Genomic DNA, 23,857 nt, shown 5'->3' with positions numbered 1-23,857 from the left:
TTTAAAAGCATAATGCAGTCAAACTCCTGTGCAAGAATCGCACGTAGGGTAATGTTCTCTGTCTTGATAAGGGTTTTAGTTACATGAATATGTTCGTTTGTCAAAACTCAGCAAACGTACAGATTTATACATTTCATTGTATGTAAATTTTACATCAAAAGAAGAAAAACCTATAAACAAATAATGGAATCCAAGTAATGATATGTGTGCTTGCCAAGGTATTTAGGAAGTATTCTGTTTTTCTGAAATTTACTTGAAATGCACCAAAAATAAAATGGATTAATGGATGGATAAAATATAACAGAGCAATTACAGTAAGATGTTAATGCTGGAATGTAGGTGGTGGGCGTACCTGTGTTCACTATAAAAAAAATTTTAATGCACGACATTTTAAAAAGCAAGGTCACCATCCTGTTTTTTTTGGAAATACTTGCTTGAAGTACTGAGAGGTGAAATCTCATAATGTCTGCAATGTATTTTCAAATGATTTAGCAGTATATGAGTTTATATTGAAAGAGAGAAAGCAAACGTGGGAGAAAAAATTAAGAATTAGAGTGAAGGGTTGGTTTAAGGGTATTCATTTTGCTCTTTTTTTGATTTCTGTATAGGTTTAAGATTTTTCAAAATAAAAAGTTGGGGAAAAAATCAGAAGCAATTACTCAGTGACATGATTACTAAAACTAAAATAAGATCAACACATTATAACTAATGTCTTATTTTCCCATCAGGTTTGAAATCTAGATTGAGTTAAATACTAATTACAAAATATGTAAAGAGAATACGTCTCAATTTTGAGTATGATATTTCTAAGGAAAAGTATAATGTCAAATAACTAGTAAGAATCTTGGCCTTACCTTTACAGAGCAAAGGCTGATAATAGCCATCATCTTGGTTAAAAGAATCTTTTCTGAAATTTATGAAAATTTAATAAAGGAGAAAAGGTGTCACAAATCAGCGGGAACAGAAAAGATGATTTTATAAATCTTGCTAGGACTAGTGCCTAGTGCTCTTTGAGAGGAAAAGAGTTAAATCTTCGTATCCCACTGTACACTAGTATCACCAAAATTAACTCCCAGTGGATTAACCAGGGGTTCCTAGTTCTTCAAAAAGGTTCCAGGAAAGCCTGACACTTTCACGAGATTCTCAATGGGATCTGTGGCCCCAGAAGGTTAAGAAGCACTGCATTAAAGACAGAAGTGTGGGAACAGAATTGGGGGGCAGGGGGATAACTATAGGTGGGTATTTATCTTATTTGGAAATGGTAAAGGACTTCGAAGAATAAAAGCGTTTAAATAAACTGCAAAGGGAAATACTGACCTATCTATGAAAAAATAAAATACAGTAAAAAGGTCAATTTAAAAGACAGCTGAAACAAGTTTGCAATCAATTTAACAGAAAAGTTGATTTCCTACATAAATAAAAAGTGCATACAGTTATTGAAACCTAGTAAAAGATGAATATAGGGCGTAAATCAATTTACAAAAGCAGGCCAAAAACAATTCAGCTTCACCTAGTGATCAAAGACCTCCAAATTAAAACAATAAAATACTTTTCCTGTCTATCAAATTATCAAGGAAAAGTCTTTAAGTGCTGATGAGCAGTATTAGCAAGTGTTATATGTTGGACACCTTCTTGACTGGTAACAAGCATACTGGACACACGTATCTAGAACCTGAGGAAAATGCATTGACTTAACTTCTGAGACTCCAGGGAAACAATCTCATTTATGTTTAAGGTTGTTCATCATGTTGTTTATACTTAGAAAAACTATCTAAATGTTAAAAAAAAAAAAGGTCGGGGGCCGGCCCCACGGCCGAGTGGTTAAAGTTCCGTGTGCTCTGCTTCAGCAGCCCAGGTTCACAGGTTTGGATCCTGGGCACTGACCTGTTCCACTCATCAGCCACTCTGTGGAGGTGTCCCACATACAAAAAATGGAGGAAAACTACCAACGGGTGTTAGCTCAGGGCGAATCTTCCTCACCAAAAAAAGGGGGAGGGGTAAATAAATTGATATCTCCATATGATATGATATTATGCATTCTTTACAAACCATATTTTTTAAAAATATTTAATGGCATAGGGCAATATTCATGATACAATGTGGGAAGAAAAATACTACCCAGATATATACACATTATATCCTTAACCTGAAAAACAAACATATGTGCACTATAAAACTGAGAACAAGTACATCAGAAAGTTAAGAGTAACTGTCTCTGGATGATTTTTACTTGATGTCTGTATTTTCTAAATTCTCAAGCGTAAGCTGATATTACCTTATTTAAAATCCAATTTAGAAAATTTATACAAGCAGTTCATGAACATATTTGGTTTTTAGAAACTCAAACAATACAAGAGAAATATAGAGTAAAAAGTGAATGTTCTTCTCATCCCTCCCTCCCTCTTTCCTTCCCAGAGAAAACCATCGCGGAATAATTCAGCGAGTATCCTTTAGAGTTATTTTCAATAATAATACACCGTTGTAAAGTTAATAGTAGAGCGGGAGGTGGAGGTGGTGTGCTTTGGCTGCCTAAGCGGTCTGTTGTAGTTTCTCAAGCTCAGTTTGAAAGCGAGTATTAGCACTGGTTACCACGCATGTTGTTTCACAGTTTTCTCTTGAGCAGATCATGCAGATAACTCTCCTGTTAGCAGTAACTAGGACTCTTGAGTAAATAGCAGCGATTGCTTGACAACTCTGAACATCCAACTGGAAAAAACAACCTTAAAATAGAAGTCCCAGAGAGTTAACCTGGGGTGAAAGAGTTTCTATCCTCTCTTTTTTCATTATTCATTTAATTGTAACCATTATTTTCCCTCGGCCTGCTTTTGTCTGTAGGGTTAGATCCGCCTTAGCTGTGAGGGGATTAAATACTTAGCAGATTAATAATAGAAACCAGGCCGTTTACCAGCCCTGTTCTCTGCTTGTTTCACCCATGGGTCCAAAGGTAGAGGCAAATCTGAATGTAAATGTCTTTTGTCTGTGTTTCAAATGCAAACATACAGATTAGTTTTGTATTAACCCCCAACAAGAAATTCACCATTTTACTGCCTTTACTAAAGTGTTCGCAGATGGTTATAAGGTAAGATATTTTCAAGCTGGCCCTTGAGCGCTTCGGGGACCCAGGCCAGCGGGCATTTAAGCCTTGAGACTTTAGCCTCACAAATTTACTTCAGCCAAAGCGCAAATAATCAATGCACAAAACCATTGTTCTAGACCAGCTTTTTTTGTGTGGATTTTATCTACTGATATTTACCGTGTTATAAATTAAAACTAAGCAGTCATTTAGATATTCATTTTTAAAATAACAGTAATGGTAGCATAAGTATTTTTATGAAAATAAGTGAAAATTTAGTGAAAAGAGTGACATTGTTTTACACTTTTGGTACATTTTGTTGGCTTAGAAGTCAGCTAGATTCTCCTATCTATCCCCTTTCTGCATTCAGCTTATGAATATAACACATGTCATACATCTTCTGGAAAACTGCTGTATACTTTTGAGAGAATGAAGGTGGAATAACATCCTTTTTTTTTTTTTTAAAGATCGGCACCTGAGCTAACATCTGTTGCCAGTCTTTTTTTTTCTTCTTCTCCCCAAATCCCCAAATACAAATACATAGTTCTATATTTTAGTTGTGGGTCCTTCTAATTGTGGCATGTGGGATGCCGCCTCAGCATGGCCTGAAGAGCGGTGCCATATCCGCACCCAGGATCCGAACCAGCGAAACCCTGGGTCACCGAAGCCGAGCACGCGAACTTAACCAGTTGGCCAGGGGGCCGGCCCTGGAATAACTTCTTAATATTATTATTAAGATGATTTTAACCTCAGAGATGCCCTGAAAGGATCTTGGGGGCCCCAGACCACACTATAAGAACCACTGTTAGGTTAAACTGCCAAATACGTTCACACTTTATTGCTCTGTTTTGGCTATGCAGATACAATCCTAAATCTTTTATTTGCCAGATTTTTATGCTCAATGGTGATGAAATTACTGTTTTAATTGTTTTGACAAAAATGATTGGTCTGCAGACCAGTAAGATTATGGTTTAAAATTAATTATTGTCTTTGTTTCTTCCTTCCTTTAGGTGCATTTGGTGTCAGAAAACAGTACATGATGAGTGCATGAAAAATAGCTTAAGGAATGAAGAGTGTGATTTTGGAGAATTCAAAAACCTCATCATCCCACCAAGTTATTTAACCTCTATTAATCAGATGCGTAAAGACAAAAAAACAGATTACGCACTGGTAATCACAGTTTATTTTTCCTTATATAACTCACTTCCAAAAAGTTGTTTAAGTCAGTGTGTGAGAGAATTACGACTGTGTGTGAGAGAGGCATCATTGTGGTAAGCCGTAAAACCCTGCCCAGTTCCTAGAGATGTGCCACAGATTTTGGCTCTTGAGTTCTTTCGTGTCTGCAGGGAGATTGGAAATGTTAGATTAGTGGTTCCTGAATCACTGCCTGCATCTGAATCACCTGGGGAGCTTTTTAAAAATACAGATTCCTGAGTCCACCTCCATCCCCTTTGGTTTAGTAGGTCCAGGGTAGGTCCCAGGAATCCATATTTTTTTAGGGTCCTCAGATGGTTCTGGTGAACAGCCAGCTAAGGGATTCAAGCTTATTGCCAGTGAAAAGAAAGCACTGATTTTCCTCACATGTTGTTCTAAAAGAATTTTTCCATTTGGAACTTTACATGGGTGCCTGGAGATAAGTTAACATTGCGCGTTAGATGTCCCCACAAGTAATATTGAACATTAAAGCTGTCAGCAGCACTCTGCAGTGTGTGTGTGTATGAAAATTGATAGAAATGTATCTCTCAGTCTTTATGTAGCTTTTAGGGAATAACTATAAAATTTGCATTTATTTCCTGCTTTAATATGCCAAAATTAAATTGAACTATTTTATTTTAAAATTAAATTGTGTCTTTTCCAGGTTAGGATTTTATATCTTAAATGTCATCTTTGTCAATATTCCTGCAAAAGAAAGAGGCATTTTAAAATTTAGAAACACTATGTTTAATGTTGTTGTAATATGTATTTTTTAAATGTACAGTCCCTTATGTATCTGAATTCAATCTAAGATCACAAGAGATGAGAATCAGTAAGTACAACCATGGAACATCTTCATTAATGTTTACATTCACAAGGAGAAGGGCAGAGGAAAGAAATAGGTTAGAAAAACATAAATTTCATTTAACTTTGGCTTTGCAGAAATCCGGATTCTTGAATCTTTATTTCTGAGTACCCCATTTAAAAAAGAGAAAAACTTTCAGACTAAAGTACATTGGAATATATGCAGAAAAGGACAGTCAAGATAAGAGAGCAGAGAAAATCAAGTCCATTCTATGAACAGTTGAAAGAGCTTGAAATGTATTGCCTGGGAGACAAGACTAATAAAAGCTATAATGTGTCAGGTGTTTGAGCCCAACGGCTGCATAGAAGAAAAAATGAAATCATTTCTAGTTGTCTCAGGAAGCAAAATTAGAACAATAAATGAAAGTTATTGAAAGACCCATTTTTAAACTCAATTTAAGTCAAAACTCTTTAATAATTTGACTTAGCAGTGGAAGGGGCTGCCTTGTTAGTGAGTTCCTTCTTACATGAGTGTCCGAGCATGTGCTGGATGGCCATCTAGAGAAATGTAGAAGAGAATTATACAGGAAGTGCCAGTTAAATTCATTCATCTCTAAGGTCTCTTTCCACCCTGAGAATTCTTTGATTTCTATATGTATTGACTGTACTGGGATAGTTGTTTTTCTCTCAGCAAATTTACAGCGTTGTTTTTATCAAGAAATTAAAAATTTGTTGCTCACTGTCTTTGAGATATTAAACCCTTTTCACTCGCATTAATTTTTCAGCTAGCCTCTAAGCTTGGAAAGCAATGGGCTCCTTTAATAATCCTGGCCAACTCTCGTAGTGGAACTAACATGGGAGAAGGACTGTTGGGAGAATTTAGGATCCTCCTGAATCCAGTCCAGGTAACTAAAGAGAAAACTTTCTGTATTAATCTTTTCATTTTCTCTAAACTGTAATGGTTAATGCTTTAAACCAGTAATCACCTGATTATAGAAAAGAATAATAATTATAAAATTATCAAGCCATTTGAACATGTGGAGAAAGAGGCACTTCCGTAGTGGGGAAATAAAGGGTGTAGCTGCGTTAGAAAACAGTTTGGCAGTTTATTAAAAAGTTAAACATAAATTCACCATACGAGCTAGCAATCCCATTTCTAGGAAGCTACCCAAGGGAAAGGAAAACATATGTCCCACAAAGACTATTATGCAAATGTTCATAGCAGCATTATTCATAATAGCCATAAAGTGGAAACAACTAACTGTCCATTAATCAGTGAGTGGATAAAACAAAATGTGGTGTACCCGTACAGTGGAATCTTATTCAGTGATGAAAAGGAACAAATGACCTACATACTACAATGAATGAACCTCAAAAACATGCTAAGTGAAGGAAGCCTGCAGGGGGGCCCACATTGTATGATTCCGTGTACATGACCTGTCGAGAAAAGGGGAACCTAGCAGCACAGAGCAGGTTGGTGGTTGCCTAGGCTGGGGCGGGAAGTTGGGAGCGGCTGCACGTGGACGTTGAGGGATCTTACTGGAGCGATGAAAAGGTTCTAAACCGGATCGTGGTAGTGGTTGCACAACTCAGTAAACTTAGTAAAAATCATTTAATTGTTCACTTTAAATGGGTGAATTTTATTATGTGTAAGTTAGACCTCAATTTAGATAAGAAAAAAAGGACCACACCATAAAGATGGAGTTTACATGCTAGCAGCTTCTACTTTGAAAAACTAAACAACCCATTGTGCCACAATCAGAAATGCAACAATAGCCTTCTGCCTTCCAATTTGTATTTTTCCCTTTCAACATTATACAACTTAAGGAAATTATAAAAAATGATTAAAAAAAAGGAAAGGTTTCCCCACACAAATACATCAGTTGTTTTCATTTGTGCATGTTCTTTCCATGAATTGTCTCTGCATTTACATGTCAACATTACCGTGACAATAATCTAGATACAGGTTTACATTCTATTTTCTTTACTTAAAGGTATAAATATTTTTCCATATTGCAGCATAATCCTTATAATTACATGTGTAATGACTAAGATAATCAGTCAAATGGATATATCATCATAAGTTTGTCCAGTCTCCTGCTGTTGGAGGCTGAGTTTCTCTCCAAGGTAGTACAACTATAAATAATGCCACACTGAATACCTTTATACACAGGGCATTTTCATCTTTCGAAGTATTTTCCCAGATATTTACAGAATTATAGATATCAAGGATTCTTATATCTTTACGTCATTTTATGCATATTACAAAATAATTTTCCAGAAATGTGTACCAACTTGTACTAGTAAAGGATTTTAAAAATTCCGTATGAAATACGAAGCACTAGTTAAAGGTGAACTTAGCACATTCAGGTTTCCTGTGAACAGGAAGGAGGCAGCGTGTGTAATGGATAGACGGTAGGATTGAGTTATGTGCCAGCAGTTAATTATCAGGGGAATCGTCGGCAGGGTATTTAACCTTCTGTACCTTGATTTCCTGGTCTATGGGATGAGGCTTACTTGTGCTTTGTAGGGTCAGTGTCGGGATGAGCCACAAAGGGTATAGTCTGGCACAGTGCCTGGCTATTGTTAAAGACAAATGCCTCATAGCCAGGAGTGTGATTTCCCCGTATCTGTACTCATCTGAAGGGAAATCATCCTCACAAATGGAGGACAGTGATAACTTTTCCCTTTTCTTTCATTTCTAGGTTTTTGATGTAACTAAAACTCCTCCTATCAAAGCCCTGCAGCTTTGTACTCTCCTTCCCTGTTACTCAGCTCGTGTGCTTGTGTGTGGAGGGGATGGGACTGTGGGCTGGGTCCTGGATGCAATTGATGAAATGAAGATTAAGGTATCAATCTTTGAGACCTACTTGCCTTTCACAGAAGTATTGCCAAGATAATTATATAATATTTTTGGTTGTATTTTTGATTATGCAGATGAATATTAGAAGACATCCCTAATTTTGAATGTTATGCTTAAGCAGTTGACATTACCTGTAGCAAAACAACATACTGTTCTTGTATTTGTATCTTTCTTTCTTTGGTCTTTAAATTTTACCAAATTTGATTACCCTACACATAGTCCGAAGAGAAAAATCTAACTACCTTCTGTGTCCTAGGGACAAGAGGAATACATCCCGCAGGTTGCAGTGCTGCCTCTGGGAACAGGCAACGATCTGTCCAACACGCTGGGCTGGGGAACAGGTTATGCGGGAGAAATCCCAGTGGCTCAAGTCTTAAGAAATGTGATGGAAGCAGATGGAATTAAACTCGATAGGTAGGTTGTACTTCCTGCCAAAGGTAGATTTCTTGAGTGTTTGGAATATTGTTTGGTTCATAAATGAAGACTTGTTTGGTTATAAAGTTAAATGTAATTTAAGTGTAAAAGACTGCGTTAGTCGTATTTTTGTTGCTGTATAATTTGGTGTCGTGTGAGGACTGAGGTCCTCAGTTAGCTGAGTACTTCCTCAGTGTTTGCGTGCTCACTCAGAGATGCTTGTCCTTCCCAGTGCTGCTTTACCAGGCGAACCTCATCTACCAGGCATCCAGAGTTGATTGGTAATCATTCTAGTTAATTAGCAGTTAATTTGGTAGTAATTGCTCATTTTTTTTTAACTTCTGTTTTATAGGTGGAAAGTTCAAGTAACAAATAAAGGATACTACCACTTAAGGAAACCCAAGGTATGTTTTTAGGGCTTCAGTTGCAGGTAGTCTCAGCAGAGACGTTGGAGGCCTCTGTACAGGTGTGGCGCTGTGGAGGGCACAGAGGCAGAGTGCCCATCTCTAGGGAGCTGGTCCTGGAGCAGAAGGGAACGCACGTGCTCAGCTCCCAAGTGGGACTGTAAACAGTGCTGAGGAGAGAACAGGCTGCAGCTGTGCTTGGTCCTGCCCTGCTAGAGCAGGCTGGAAAGATTTGGGGGGAAGTGACATGTGAGTTGGTCCTTAAAAGGGGAACACAACTGAGATCAACAAGAAAGGAACAAAAGACTTTCCAGGCAGAGGAAATAGAGACTAAAGGGTGCAAACCATGGGTAGCAAGTAGCAAATAATCCTGAGATAGCAGATCTGTATTTTCAAAAAGATACTCTGGACATAGCATGGAAATAGTTTGGAAACCCGCAGTAGGGCAGAAGCAGGGGAATGTTAGGCATGAGGACAATCCACAGACATTTTAGAGGTAGGACGAATCAAGACTTGACAGCTGATTGGCATTAGGGGAAGAGAGAAAATATGTGTTACTACTAGATTTCCAGTTTTTATGACTGGATATATGGAAATGACATTGACCAATATAAGAAAAATAGAGTTTCAGGTTTGAGTAGGAGGAAAATGAGTTAGAATTTGGGCATATCAACCTTGAGGCTGTGGCACATTGAACAAGAAGTTGGAAATTCAGACTTATTGCTCAGGAACGAGACAGAGCTGGAGATGCAGTTTGAGGAGTCCAGGCTGGGTTGAGATGTAAGATAAATTAAGGGGAGACCATGAGGCTGGGTTGAGACTGATAGGAGCTGAGATCCTGAGAGTTGCAAGGAAAGTAGAAAGGAATGTCATGGGAGAACAGGAGTGGGAGGTCTGGGTGCAGAGTAGAGCCCTTCTAGATGATAAGAGCTGAGGTGCAGCGCATTAAACCAAAGTGGAAAGTGAAATTCCTATCTGTGTTATCAGCCTTTGAACTCTAAAGCCTCTGAAGCTTTATTTCTGGAAACTTCACTGGATGGCATAAAATAGTTCTGTGTGAAAAGTAAAATCAGAAAGGATTAAATTTTCATAAAGAATGTAAAGACTAAGATTTACATATTTAATATATGACAGGTTTGGACTGAAGCATAATCTGCTGCTTATTCCTACCGTTTTTCGCAGGAATTCACGATGAACAACTATTTTTCTGTTGGACCTGATGCTCTCATGGCCCTCAATTTTCATGCTCATCGTGAGAAGGCACCGTCTCTGTTTTCTAGCAGAATTCTTAATAAGGTGTGTTGGATAACATAACATTTCCTGCTTATCACCGAAGGTACAGTAACAATCAATAGTTAATTATATCTAGCACTCTTTCAAGTTGATGCTGATAGAACTACCTTATGGAAGCATTTACCTGCTGTGTTTTGTGTAAGACTGTCAAATTAGATCCTTAGATGTATTTTATTAAAGTATTTTATAACTATGACAGATTTTTTTGAAATTCAAAGTAACAATGTTTGACACCGTGTTCTACTTAGATGGCAACTAGATGGAATGTATGGTAGCTTATCTTACTGAAATGGCAACTAAAATTGGAAAGAAATTTTAGGCCGGATAAATTTTTGGCGAAGCCATTAATGGAAAAATAGATTTCATTGGGTGGAAGAAACTCCAAAAGGCAGATGAGGTTAAAAAAAAACGGAGCAGTTTGTTTACCATGGCCTTTAACTCAGACCATTGCTCTGGTTCCTGTTACAGCTGATGCCTTTGGTGGACGTTTTGTTTTGGAATTGTTTTAATGACTTTTGGTGATTGAGCAACAGGATGTGAAAAATAAACACAGAACAGTTTTGTTCCTGGTGCTGTTGTACAAATATTTCCAATTTACAAATAGTTTCCTTTTATTAATATGGCTCCTAAGGCAGTAAGTATTGCTGTTTGTGCAATTGGTAATTAACGTCTCTGCTTCCATCAGCCTTTCTCTACTCGAAGGTGATTATCAAATGCTTGCTAGATTTCTCTGTTACTTTCATTAAGTAATTTGAAGTACTCGGAAAAGGTGGAATTTTCTAACTTTAATAGAGTATTTCTTTATAAAATGTAGCTTTTTGGACAAACTGGGAGGAAACACCATGTGGGCACATACCACTCCTATCCCACACTCCCCCTGAAAAATGGGCTAATTAAACTCAAAAGTACTGGTGTGCCTTCTTCCCGTCAGTACACCGGGTCTCGTCCGCACCAAGGAAACCCGGCCCAGCAGGCGTGCCAGGGAGCTGGGCCAGGGTCTCATTCTTGCTTACAGTTGTGAGAATGCCTTAATATCATGTTTTCTGTCCATTTCTCCTAGGCTGTTTACTTATTCTATGGAACCAAAGATTGCTTAGTGCAAGAATGTAAAGATTTGAATAAAAAAGTTGAGGTAAGCTTTTAAAGTTTTAGGCAGTCTCTGGATTTTGAAGTTTTTCTTTTTAAAACAAAAATGCTGAATTTTCTCTTAAGGCATTTCACTAACATATGTGGCGCATGTGTGCCAGGCACTTGATCAAATGCTTTCTACACGTTATCCCACTAAATTCTCACCACAACCCTGTAAGACAGGTACTGTTATATTCTCATTATGCGGAAGAGAAAACCATTTGAAATTAAGTAATTTGCCCAAATTCACACAGTGCCCAAATACACGTGTAATCAGGATTTGATCCCATGTTCAGCTAACTCCAGAGCCTGTTTAACTCATGCTCAGCAGCTTCCGTTCATACACGATGACCAATGTGAAGTTACCTCACACAGTGCCTGACTCATGAGAGGAAGCGTAAACCCAGAGTTTCGTTTTGTTTACAGTTGTGGAAACAGTTGATTGCGGTGGTGATGTATCGCTGTTACCTACTAAAGCCAAATAAAAATGTATGAGCAGTGAAAATGGGATACTCTTGAATGCTTATTGCCACAGTATCCCTGGTATCATGATATGGCAAAGTCTCGTATGTGTCCCTTGCTTGCTTCCAGGAGAATCCGTAATGATTAATAGCAACGGCAAAGACATTAATACAGAAAACCTAGACCTGGTAAAATAAGTAAAAAGGGAAGAGCCAAACAATAAATAGCTTGGGAAACAGTGAAAAAACTGAGCAGGGAGCGAGGAGCCTGATTTTACATAAGCCGCGGGGAGCGGCGTGGTCAGGCAGACACTTAGCTCACAGCCTTTGCAGCCGCAGCACGCAAGGCATGGCAAGGTTTCCGTTAGGAAAGCGTCCTTCTGCTTCATCGTGTTTCCTTTCTCCTAGGCTTTGGTAGCATTGGTGGAATGAAGCATACGAGGTAGCACTTTATTTTTTTGTCTGATATTTTATTCATACAAAAATTATTTGTGAAGCCACATACAAAATGCCAGGCACTGACCTAGGTACTGGGGTTACAGTGATAAATCCCTTGCTCTAAGTTTACAGTCTAGAGAAAAGAAAGACATTTAAACCACGTTGCAGTGCAGTATGGGAAGGGATATGATCAGGAAAGTATGCAGTTTTATAGGAATAAATAAGAGCAATACATAACCCAGGGGCTGGAGAAACTGTCTAAGGCAAGTGACTAACAGGGAAGTCTTTCTGGAAGAAGTGACAAGCTGGAATCTGAAAATTAAGTAAGAGTTAGCTGAGTGAAGAAGGAGATGCAAGTTGTTCTTGGCTAAGAACAGCATGTGCAAAGGCCCGTAGGCAGGAGAGAACGTGGCCTATTTGAGTGAGTTCAAGCTGGTGCATAGCTCGCAGGAGGGAAAGAGGCAAGAGCTGAGGCTGGAGAGTTGGACAGAGGCCAGATCACATTGGCCTGCTAAAGAGCTTGGATTTTCTCATGAGCATGAGTCAAGCCATTGAAGGGTTGTAATTAGAGGATGACATTTGCATTTTATACATGTCAATCCAGCTGCTCTGAGAGACGAATAAGAGGAGAGTAAAGCTAGAGACAGACCAGTTAGGAACATTTTAGGGAAGAGAGGATGGTGTGTGTGACTAGGGTACTATTAGGAATGATGGAGAAGGGTGGATACTTAGTAGTAGTGACAGCTGGTTTTGGTGATTAATTGGATGTGGAGGGTAAAGGCAGAGAAGTCAAAGGTGACTTCCAGGTTTCTGGCTTAGGCGGCCACGGGGGATGGTGCTGCTCTTTCCTGGGAAGGAGATTGGCGGGGGTTGCAGAGAAGATGCTTAACTCAGTTTTGTACATAGGAGTGTTAGGTGCCACAGTCAGTTGGAAGTGTTTTGTGGGCAGTAAGATATACAGATCTGGCCCAGTTCACTTTCCTGGACCAGCAAAATAGAGCTGTCAGCACAGAGATGGCAGTTAACAATATGGAAGTGGCTAAGATTTCCCTCCAGGGTCTGTGGCGTGAGAAGAGGAAGGAGCCTGGTACCTCGCTGTGAGGAGCGCGTCGACACGAGGTAGGAAGTGGAGCTGTCAGCAGCACCTGAGGAGGAACGTCCAGAGAAGTTGAGCCTGGGTTCCGGAAAGCAAAGGAAGAGAATATTTCAGGGAAAGAGGGAGAGGGTCAGCAGTGTCTGGTCCTATTGAAACAGCAAGTTAGATAAGGCCTGAAAAAAATCATGGGATTTAACAAAAAGGACATCATTGACCTTGGCTGAAAAAAGAATCATTTGTTGTAATTCATGTATTGTAACAAACATTGAACCAGGTGGGAAAGACCAGATTACCTTGAGTGAGGGGTAGGAAGTATCTTCTCTTACACGTGCATCTCTCACGTCGTATAAATAGGAAAATGGCTGTGAATTCTAAGTGGATGTGTCTGGAAATAGTGTGCCCCATAGTAACTAATACTTGTATTTCTTTAAAGCTAGAACTGGATGGGGAGCGAGTAGAGCTGCCGAATTTGGAAGGTATTATAGTTCTGAACATCGGATACTGGGGCGGTGGCTGCAGACTGTGGGAAGGGATGGGAGATGAGACCTACCCTCTAGCCAGGTATGTCCTGCGTGCAGTCTGTTTTTTTTATATCACTGTCTTCTTCAAAGCAGTTTGTTGTTCTTTATAGACTGTTAGCATTTTTCCCTCAAGTTTTCTTTTTTGTATACCTCGTTAATATAAATATTTAATAAGTTGATGGTCCACCCATGTTAAAAGGTAATTGTCCTGACATGATTGATTTTATTTTATTGCATCATATAATCCATATTTCCTTTTCCCAATTCTAGGCATGATGATGGTTTACTGGAAGTTGTTGGAGTGTATGGGTCTTTCCACTGTGCTCAGATTCAAGTGAAACTGGCAAATCCCTTTCGAATAGGGCAAGCACATACAGTGCGGGTAGGTGAAATATTGCTGTAACAGGCTGCTTGGTCCCAGTCCATTTCTACACCATTGATCTGTAGAAGAAAATACACACTCTGTAGCTTTCCTTAAGCAGGGGTTACAGCGTGTGCTGGTGATCACTCTCCACCAGGGGCTCAAGTGGGCTGGGGAAGAAACAGGAAATATGGCCCTCAATCCAGCTGAAGAAATAGAGCGTTTGGTGGGACAGAATCCCTTAAACAATCAATGAATAAGGATGTGTTCGGATTAGTTTTCTAAGAATGAGATGCTAAGAAACGTCCCTAAGAAGGGTCAGGGGATTGTGGATGATATTATTAAGGAAGACCTTAATGAACCTTTTTGGAACTGACGTTTTTTCTGATTATTTGTTCGATATTACCAGCTGATTTTGAAGTGCTCGATGATGCCGATGCAGGTGGATGGGGAGCCGTGGGCCCAGGGGCCCTGCACTGTAACCATAACTCACAAGACACACGCACTGATGTTATATTTCTCCGGAGAGCAAACGGACGATGACATCTCTAGTGCTTCGGATCAAGAGGACGTAAGGGAGACTGAGTAGATGGATGGGGAAATGAAAACTTAGGGCAGATCCTCACAGACGAGTAGATACATACTCAGCCAAAAGCAGAAGTTCTCAACTACTTAGTCCTAATTTCACCAGTAGTACAATGGGTATACATTTATGTAAATAGCATTCCAAAAACAGCCAGACTTCCAGTTGTTTACAAATGTTGGTTCTTTTTAAAAGCAGAACACTTTGATGGGAGAGTACTAACTTTAGAAAGTCACCGAATGTTCCATGAAGGTGAGATGTTTTCCATGGCTTTCCATTCGAGAGTGGACTCACTCTGAAGCATTTGCTCTCGTTCCTCATCCTTGAACCACACATCTGAGGGATGCATTGTACAGCCAGCAGGATGGGGGTGGAAAAGTCATTTCCATGTTAATTCTTAATGTGGCGACACCAATAAGATTTTAAAAATTCACTTGCTTTTTTAAAAGGAGATGGTTAGTGTCAAACCTCCTGCAGCTTGCCCCTTAAAATTTCCTACAGCCCAGCACTGGGTGGATCCCTAAGTATCTATTTCCAGGAAACCCTAAAAGGGGAAGTATAAAGGCAAGACAGTACCCAAAAATTTTATTATAATTTTTATTTTAGGAGCATTTTCAGACCCCAAATGTCATCTGGTTAACCCTGTTAATGCCATGTTGAGCTGAAATTTCAGCATCTTGTTATAACCCAGTACAGCCAAAAGAGAACCACATAATTGGTAAAAGTTAACATTCAGAGCACTTTGGATTGAAGCGCATGGGTTCTGAGCTGGACAGTTCACCAACCTCTCTTTTGGTTAAAAGATAGTGTCAAAAATTCAAAAAAATGTACTAAAGAAAATTTACTAGTCAGATTAATTGCTCAAAAAAAGTTCAGTAATGACTGCTAAAGTTTTAAAAATTCACTGGTCTTCTAGTATTTTGAAATACAATAGTGTTTTGTATACAAACGACTTAACACACTTTCCCCTTGGGGAAGTAGACAGTCCTCTGCTAAAATGTTTATATCATATTTATTTTAAAATTAAAGATATATTTTTTTTACTTATTTATTTTCTTTAATGTGGTATACCTGTGTTTAGTGTTTACAATATATGGCTTCATTTAATAAGTTAAATGGGTCACATAAATTCTGTCACAGTCAGATAGAAATGTAGCCTATTGACTAAGTAATTAAAACTCATAATTCAATTCTCCTGATATATATTATCCAGATACTCTTATTCTTCGGAAATATTGCTCAATGCTTTTGAAAGAGGGGGAATGAAAGCACTGGCAGTGGACTTGTGGGTAACTGAAACTTTGTTTCATTGTTTTACTTGACCCTCAGTTGCCAAAAACTCACCAAAGTCTGATGGTCAGCTCTGCGAGGCTTGTGTTGTTAACCAGCCTGCCCCTTAAGCATCTATTATGAATCTGTCATCCATGAATTGCCATCAACTTAAATTTGAGTCACCTTCAGGCCTGTGCCATGTTTTGAAGGAACAACTTAGTAGCGTATACGGTAGTCAGTACATTATATAAAATACTTGTTTTTGTTTAAATTAGCCTCTTCCAGATCTCAACAGGAGATGCTAAATTCTAGTGTTGAAAGGTTTCGTGAGCAGACATGTTTTCTCCTTATTCATATAGCTTTCATGGTAGGTAACCTGTTGCAGTGGTGGGAGAGTTTTGTAGATTTTCTTTTATCTGATCATGTTTTTAATATAATGAGTTTTACTCTTTAATTCATGGTCAAAATTGTCACACATAGCACATTTTATAAATACACTGTTAAATTCACATTGCTTTAGGCTGTATCTTATTTATGATTCACAGTGCTGGTTGTATAATCAAAGTAAATAGTTACTTTGGGATATCAGAATTAAAATAATCAAAATATCTATATAGTTTTTTGTAATTGTTAAAACTATATTCTAACCATAATGTTACATTAGATTTAGAACAGGTTTGTATACAACATCCTCATTTGTTTAAACAAATTGATTTTTCAATTTTCATAATCCAGTGAGGTTTTTTCCTACTGACCCTTCATGAAGTTTTCTGTTTCATTATTCTCTCAGATCTGATTTTTGTTTCAGAAAGTTATTTCAGAATACCAAATCATAAAATACCTTATTGTAGCAAATTCACTTATTTTTTAGGCACATTTCCCCAGCATTTCAAATAAATGTGTAGGCATGTGACTTGCTTTAAATAAGTATAATTTACAAGACTCATGTTTGCAAGTTATACATTAGGGTAGCAGTTGTTTACATGCCCAGGAATTCTACACGTTATGGAAAATAATTTGCCACAAGACTTTCCTGTTCCATTTTAAATTGTCTTGATTTAAAAAAAATAACTTCTACATCCTCAGGAAGAACTGTATGAAGTAAAGCCTATCTCCATGTCTGTTTTCAGATTTCTCTCATCTCTTACTGTCCTAACGCATTCCTAACTCCTTGTCAACCTAGTGGCTTAAATACTGAATACCTGGCAGCTCTTACGGATCCCACAAGTAGACAGTGATCATTTTCAGTGCTTTGTCATGTTTAATAGAAATCATACTGACTTATGTCTTAAAATACAGATCATCTAATGGTAACATTACATGATCTTAAATGTGTTTTAGATTTTCTGCTACAATTAGCTATGAACCCTAAATGTAGCTAATGTTTATAAAATTTTATAGTCAAAATTATTTATTTTTATTTTTTTAGGGTGTGTCAAAAATGTGTAGTATTTGCTTTTTGAAATGTTGCCTACTTGAGTTGTAAAATATACTGTGATTCAGAAATTGTAAAGTCCTTTTTGTGCTGTAAAAATGAATACTACCAGCATGTCAAAAGAAAAACAGTTTGCATTTGTAATATAAAGTAAAATTGTATTTAATGTATATTACGGGATTTTAAATTTGCACTAACTAGAAGACTTTAAAGGTTGTATTAATTTACAGATTCATGTGGATCCGAATACATAATTTGTACTTGTTCAGCCGAAAAGGTCAATAGAAGAGGTGATAGTTTGTGTGGTTTTCCCTCAAAATGGTAATACTGAAGCAAGAACCAGCACTTTATATTCAGAATTTTCTTTTAATTCTACCTAATTTGGGACAATGGCATGTAGGTAGATTTATTTTTATAAAATATCTAGAAATTCAAAAGGAAAAAATAGTGTTGTTATTCTATGCTAATCTAAATGAAGATGTATTCTCAGCAACAAGACAGAAGAGGTGGTTTTGGTTTTGCTTTTGCTTTTGAAAAGTATGCCCCTGCTTTTCTCAAATTTTCCCTTTCAGGCCCATCTCCTGTTTCTCTCAGTGGGACTGCAGGCTTTCTGCAGCATCAGAACCACCTGGGAGCTGGGGAGCAGCGCAGATGCCTACACCCGGCCACCCCAACTTGATGACTCAGTCTCTGGAGACGGGACATAGGCATCTCTGGTGTCATTAACAAGCACCTCAGGCACTTCTGCTGCACACTGAGGTTTCAGAGCTGCTGGTCTGTACCTCACGTGTTCACCCAGGGCTTTCGCCCCATGGATACCAGGCAGAAAAGTGGAATTAATTGGATGTTCTTGAAATTGTTTTTCCTTCACTCCACTAACTACCCTCTTCTCCCCAAATCTTTCTTCTAAAAGAAGCCTATGAAAAATTTGTTCGTATCATATCCAAATTGATATATTTGTCTAAACTCTGTTGCATACAAATCAGTAGCTTCAGATTCTTGCGTGGCACCGTAGGTTTTGATCCATGATCCCTGGCCTGCTGGAGGACAAGCAGTGCTGCAGGGGCTGCTGCTTCCTCACTTGGGTCAGCGCAGCCCCACGCTGGGTGCTGCTTCAGACAGGATTTCAGTAGGTAAAATACTTCCTCTTTGCAAAATAATATTCCACTGTTTTTTTAAAGGGTTTGGAAGCCACTACTCTAATGACTCTGTCACCTGGTTAATTTTCTACTGATTTTTACATATTGAGAAACCTCATGTTTTTTGATGGAAAGAATATTTTGAAGGTCTCTGTTGCTGCTTGGAATATGGCCGCTTGGCCATTCACAAGTGTTAGAGGCATTCTGTTGGATAGTGAAGCACTGACTTAGCCTTGGTTCCTCCTATTTCTGATTTTAGTGAAGTATAGGAATGGTCTGTGTATTTAGTAAATACATACACACACGTTTACCCCCATGAACCTGACTGTGTAGTCGGTGCATGAGGCTTGCTGGTGTCAAAAAGGTACATTCCAAGGTTCTGGAGAAAGAATCAAAAAATGTCACCCTTTAATACAGAAGTTCACAAAACTTAAATGATTGAGCTTAGTCACGGTGGAACTGTGTGCAGAAAATAAGTCAGTCAGAAGCTACAAATGTCAGTGTACTGCTGCTGTGAGACCTAGGACGCTTCCTCAGTCTGCGAGGATGCCCTGGTGTTAAAGGAAAAGTGTCAGAGTGGAACGCACTTCACAGAAGGTGAACTGTAATCTGGGGAATCTCCATCAGGGAGCACTTTGTGATGCCGATTTACCATGTTGAAAAGAGAGCTGGAAAGTGAGGTTGCTTTCCTTGTTCCTCCAACATGGTCTAGGCAGGAGGACGTCCTGATTTGATGACGAGGCTGGGCTATCTGTGAGCAAATTCCTAAAGAAGGCAGGACGCTGGGCTGGTGGGATGACAGGGGCTCAGAAGAAGACTTGCTCTCGTTGCCCCGCTTCTGGGCTCTGCCAGCAGCCTTTCTCTCGGACTCCATCTGCTTGAATGAGCCCTACGGATAAACTGGCGCTCGGATTTGTAATGGTCTCGTACAAACTTAGAGCAGCCTGAATCCTTGGCCCTGATCACTTGCAGGTGAACTGACTGAATGCGATCTGTGAACCCACAGTGTCGAGGACACTTGTGATGGCTTCTCTGAAGCAGCCAGCTGGCCTCTTGCACTTTCTCCCCCACTCTGGCCACAGTTCTGTCTACCCACCACTCAATTACCACGGGTTAACTGCTTTTGTTGTGTTTGGTCTGTATTGTGGTCAGTGCCTACAGATGGAAATGTGAATTAAAGCATTTGATATGTTGAAGATGTTTGCTTGGTTTTTAATAAAATTAAAAATGCAGCACTTAAAAAGTATGGTCCCGTATTGTTTTTTGACACAACGATAAGAAAATCGGTGGCTTTGAGTTAGTCTCACAGAAGACGGTCCTTGGTCCACAGCGGGACAAACATAACAGTATGTGGCAAGTTCTGGATCTGATACTTTTGGATGGAAAGGAGAATATAAAATTATATTGCGTGGCTTTTGTAGCCTCAGGTCATAAAGTGTACACACCCGAATGACACATAGGAGAAACACACATTCCCATGTGTGTAGACGCTCGTGGCACAGTAGAGCAGGAAATGGAATGAAATAAGTGAAGTGAATTGTTCTCATTTTCAGTTGGTACAGTGGAAAGTGTACAGAATTTACTTGAAATATCTAGGTTGGAAACCCAGCCTCTGCCACGGTTTAACATTGTTCCGCCTGCGCCTCAGTGTTCTTTGTAAAAGCGGGAGTTAATGCCCACCTAGGGGTTGCAAACCCAGACACTTGGAGCAACTCGGTGGGTGGTAAAGGGAGGAGTGGTGAGGACTTCGGTGACTAGAGAGCACCTGATGGCAGGAAAGCAGGGCCAGTGGTGACAGGACTGATCTTTCTAGAAAAGAAAAATTTAGACTTTACATTAAATGTAATTTTTAAATATTGGTTGGCACCTGATTACCTGTAGCCTCCCACAGGGTTCTGTGATCATTATAGTGGGGACAAAGTGAAGGCATCTTAATATACCTGGCAGAAATAAACATTTCTTTCCATTTGAATTTTTATAGCGCTTTCTCGTTTTCTCAGCTGTGATCTGGATTTCATGTAACGTTTTCTGGCGTATCATTTATTCATTTCATTAGGTAACAGAGGGAGGCAATTCTACAGTCCAGCTTCCTCCTGTCATCTTTACCCAGAAGTCCATTTTCACAAAATTTTTTAAAATAACTTAAAATTCATTGCTCACTTGCCTGTTTTTTTTTTTTTTTTTAAACAGACAATGTGAAGCATAACGCACCTTTTCTTGATCAATACTTTCAAACGTAAATTATCACGCTCGGCTGTGATACCCACTAAGTTCGCAGGGAGGGTGCTCTTATTAACTACCCCCTGACAGTTCCATATTTTGACTCCTTAAACAGTTTTAACACACATTTATTGGGCACTTGGGTGTTGTGCTAGGTGCTTTTACTTACTTTTATGTCATTATAACCTACAGTTTTGTGAGGTGGACCTTATTAACTTCATTTCCAGATTGGTAACTCCGAGCTAGATGTGGATCCCAGGTCGTCATCCCTGCTGTTTCTTCATCATCCACACAACCACCACCACCACCAGTGTCAAAAGATGATGAATATCGGCAGACATCTTCCTGTTCTGGGCACTGGGAGTGCTAGGGTTAGGGAGACAGCCCTCAAGGGCACTCCTCATACAAGGGAACCCATCATATACATAGAAAGATAAATTACTTGTGGAAGGAATTCAGAGATTTTGATGAGCTGAAAGTGTTACACATTGCCCATAAATAAGAATTTAATTTTTTTGGTAGGGTTTTGGGGCTAGGAAATACAGCATTTTTCTCACGTGTGAGTAGATAGAAAAGTAAATTCGTCTGTGAGCAAGCTAAGTACCGCTGTGAGCTTCTTGAGGACGGGAGCTTACCGTGGTGGTCTTTGCATTCAAATTAATGAGTATTTGCATATCTTTTGTGAAGATTTTATTCTCTGCGTTATGGAACACTCACTCTGCAGGACATTACACTCAGCCTCCGAATTTCAGCCCATGGGGAGCACTCCGCGGTCTCTGAATGAATGAAGTTGCTGAGGCGCTGCACTCACGGGGCAACCCTGGCGGCCAGCACGGTTGTGCGCTCCTAGATCCTCCCGGCCTGTATCTCACGCCCCCTTCTCCGGGAAGTGCCCCAACCAAAGACTCGACCAGAGGGCAGTGTTCGTACCGTGTGATCGTTCCTCCCTCGTGGCTGATTGGACCCGGTCCGGGGCGGTGGGGGAGACGGGGGGCCGGGGACGTCCATCAATTGACCAGCAGCCAATCAGATTCTCGACTGGGCTTTATTTTCATGAAATGCCTTCCTATCCTTTAAATCTGTACTACCCAGAAGTGTTGCTCACAAACTGCTTCCAATCCACCAGGAAATTAGTATAGAAATTGAGAGAAAGAGTTTAGAAATTTTTTTAGCTATTTTGACAGTTGGTTATTGAATCTAATCGTAATAAAATGTGGCTTGGATTTTGCATGTCTTTTTCATGTCCTTTTTCTCTTTATTGCATTTTATAAAAATATTAACACATGATGTACTGGAAATTTTTTTTAAAAAAAAACCGAAACGAAACACCAGTCCTTCCCCACAGGTAGTGTGAGAAGCACGGCTCTCAGTAACATGCTTCCTTCCTTTGGGAAAGGAGGGGGCGCAGCTGCCGTGAGTTTCTGTTTCTTAGAAACAAATAAACTCTGACTAAAATATTGCAGAAGGCTTGCTTTAATTTGGTAAGATGAGCAGTAACCTTGACTGTGTGATGCTAAAGCTGGTGACTGTGATTCAGACAATGGCAGTAGACCCTGGACAAATGGAACACTCTGACAACAGGAGGGAGGGGGAGATAAGACACTATTATTTCAAGACAAGTAGGAAATGATGTAAACTGGAATATGGAAACTGAGAACCACATGCTCTGGAATCAAGTGATATAATAATTTATATTTGTAGAGTATTTGATCATTTATAAAGCAATTTTAGATAAAGTATTTTATTTATCCCTCGCAAAAACCTAGTTGAGTAGGCAGAGCAGACATAACTTCTGTTTTCCAGATGAGTACGTGTGATTCAGAAAGGTTAGGGACATGCCAGTCGCGCAGAGCTGGGATACCATTCCCGTCTTGAGACTCCAAATTCCAGTGGGAATTGTGGTGCTTTGTTTTTTCACTGTTTTGCCATCTTCTGTCTAGGTCAGGGGTTCTTAGCCTTTGCTGGGTCTGTAAGAAGCTGGTTACAGTTATGGACACACACAGAGACCCACATCGCTGTACACATACAGCAGAATTGTGCAACCAGCTTCCATATTGGCTGTGCTCACTCTTTGTGACTGATAGAAATGGGGACATGCAGGACGTGCAAGGCCAAGGCCAAGGTCTGACTGATTCAACCGGTGCAAAAAGAATAAGCCAAAGGTGCCAGCTCGCTGAGATTTTTGTCTCACACACCGAAAAGTATGACACGACTGCAACGTGAGTTGTGGGACAGCCATCGCTGAGGGGCTAATTCTTGACTGCAGGGCCGCGGTTTGATATTCCGAATCCCACGCCTCACCAGAATCCTAGAGAAAAGAGAAACTTTCTCATGACAGCTTCCCAGGGGAGATAAGGAGGCAAACTAGACAAGGCCTCCACCAGCTCCTTACAGGCCTCCCACGCCCTCATGTCTGGGAGCATCACAAGGCCTTCTGCCAAGACTCAGGTAGAGGTGGTTCAAGCCTTGGCCTCAGTGGCTATGTGAAAGGGCGCCATGACACCACGGCGCAGCTGTTTCTGTCCACGGTGGGGAGTGGGGGCGTGGGGGGTCCGGTGGCTGGTTTTGAGGAACAGAAGATAAGCTTGGTTCTAGATAGATGGACTGTAAAGTTACATTGGGACATTCATATAGAATTGATTCGGGCTCGTCAGAGCTGCAGGTATAGACTTCTGTGCCATTTGCAGAGACGTGGGGGTATCATTGAGTGCTGGAGTTTCAGCTATAGATCCTGGCTCTGTCCCTCACTGGGTGTGGGTTCCAGCTGCCAAAGGAAGGAAGCGTGTTACTCAAAGTAGTGCTTCTCAGACTATCTATGGTGAAGGCCCGGGTGTTCTGTTTTGTATGTTCCAGCTGTCACGCCATGGCTGTGTGACAAATCACCTGAAAACTTAGTGACTTAACATTTATTTAGCTCCTGAATCTGCAATGTGGGCAGCCTCTGTGCATTTTTCACGTGAGTCTAATTCTCCTCCCACTGTCTGCTGGCACAGCTCAAAGGCTGGGGACTGAATCAACGGAAAGCTCACTCATTCACATGTCCGGCAGTTGACGCTGTCTGTGGCTAGGACTCTAGCTGGGCCTGGGGCTTCCTCACATGTGGTGTCTGAGTTCCCAGGAAAGCGTTCCGAGAGGGAGAGCCAGGTAGAAGCCCCAAC

General features: G+C 39.9%; 1 protein-coding gene across 10 annotated transcripts in view; it reads left to right on the top strand.

The window, feature by feature from the left end:
• The window catches only part of DGKE (diacylglycerol kinase epsilon), a 23,587-nt gene extending 3,862 nt beyond the window's left edge, over nt 1–19,725 (top strand). For 3 of the 10 annotated variants that reach the window (XM_070482962.1, XM_070482957.1, XM_070482956.1), the window contains exons 3-12: nt 4,084–4,243; nt 5,857–5,976; nt 7,777–7,920; nt 8,191–8,348; nt 8,701–8,752; nt 9,935–10,048; nt 11,106–11,177; nt 13,602–13,729; nt 13,960–14,071; nt 14,460–19,725. In XM_070482962.1, the coding sequence (XP_070339063.1) occupies nt 4,084–4,243; nt 5,857–5,976; nt 7,777–7,920; nt 8,191–8,348; nt 8,701–8,752; nt 9,935–10,048; nt 11,106–11,177; nt 13,602–13,729; nt 13,960–14,071; nt 14,460–14,639 (1,240 nt within the window). In that variant the 3' untranslated portion in view covers nt 14,640–19,725. Of the gene's footprint in view, nt 1–4,083; nt 4,244–5,856; nt 5,977–7,776; nt 7,921–8,190; nt 8,349–8,700; nt 8,753–9,934; nt 10,089–11,105; nt 11,196–12,042; nt 12,207–13,128; nt 13,307–13,601; nt 13,730–13,959; nt 14,072–14,459 lie in introns of those variants that run through there. The other 7 variants (XR_011493771.1, XR_011493772.1, XM_070482959.1 and 4 more) reach the window with 7 other exon arrangements.
• The last annotated feature ends 4,132 nt before the right edge of the window (nt 19,726–23,857 follow it).

The sequence above is a fragment of the Equus asinus genome, chromosome 13, assembly GCF_041296235.1.
Source record: "Equus asinus isolate D_3611 breed Donkey chromosome 13, EquAss-T2T_v2, whole genome shotgun sequence".
Lineage (NCBI taxonomy): Eukaryota > Metazoa > Chordata > Mammalia > Perissodactyla > Equidae > Equus > Equus asinus.
Note: the sequence above shows the minus strand (reverse complement) of the source record. Positions and strands in the feature narration are given on the sequence as shown.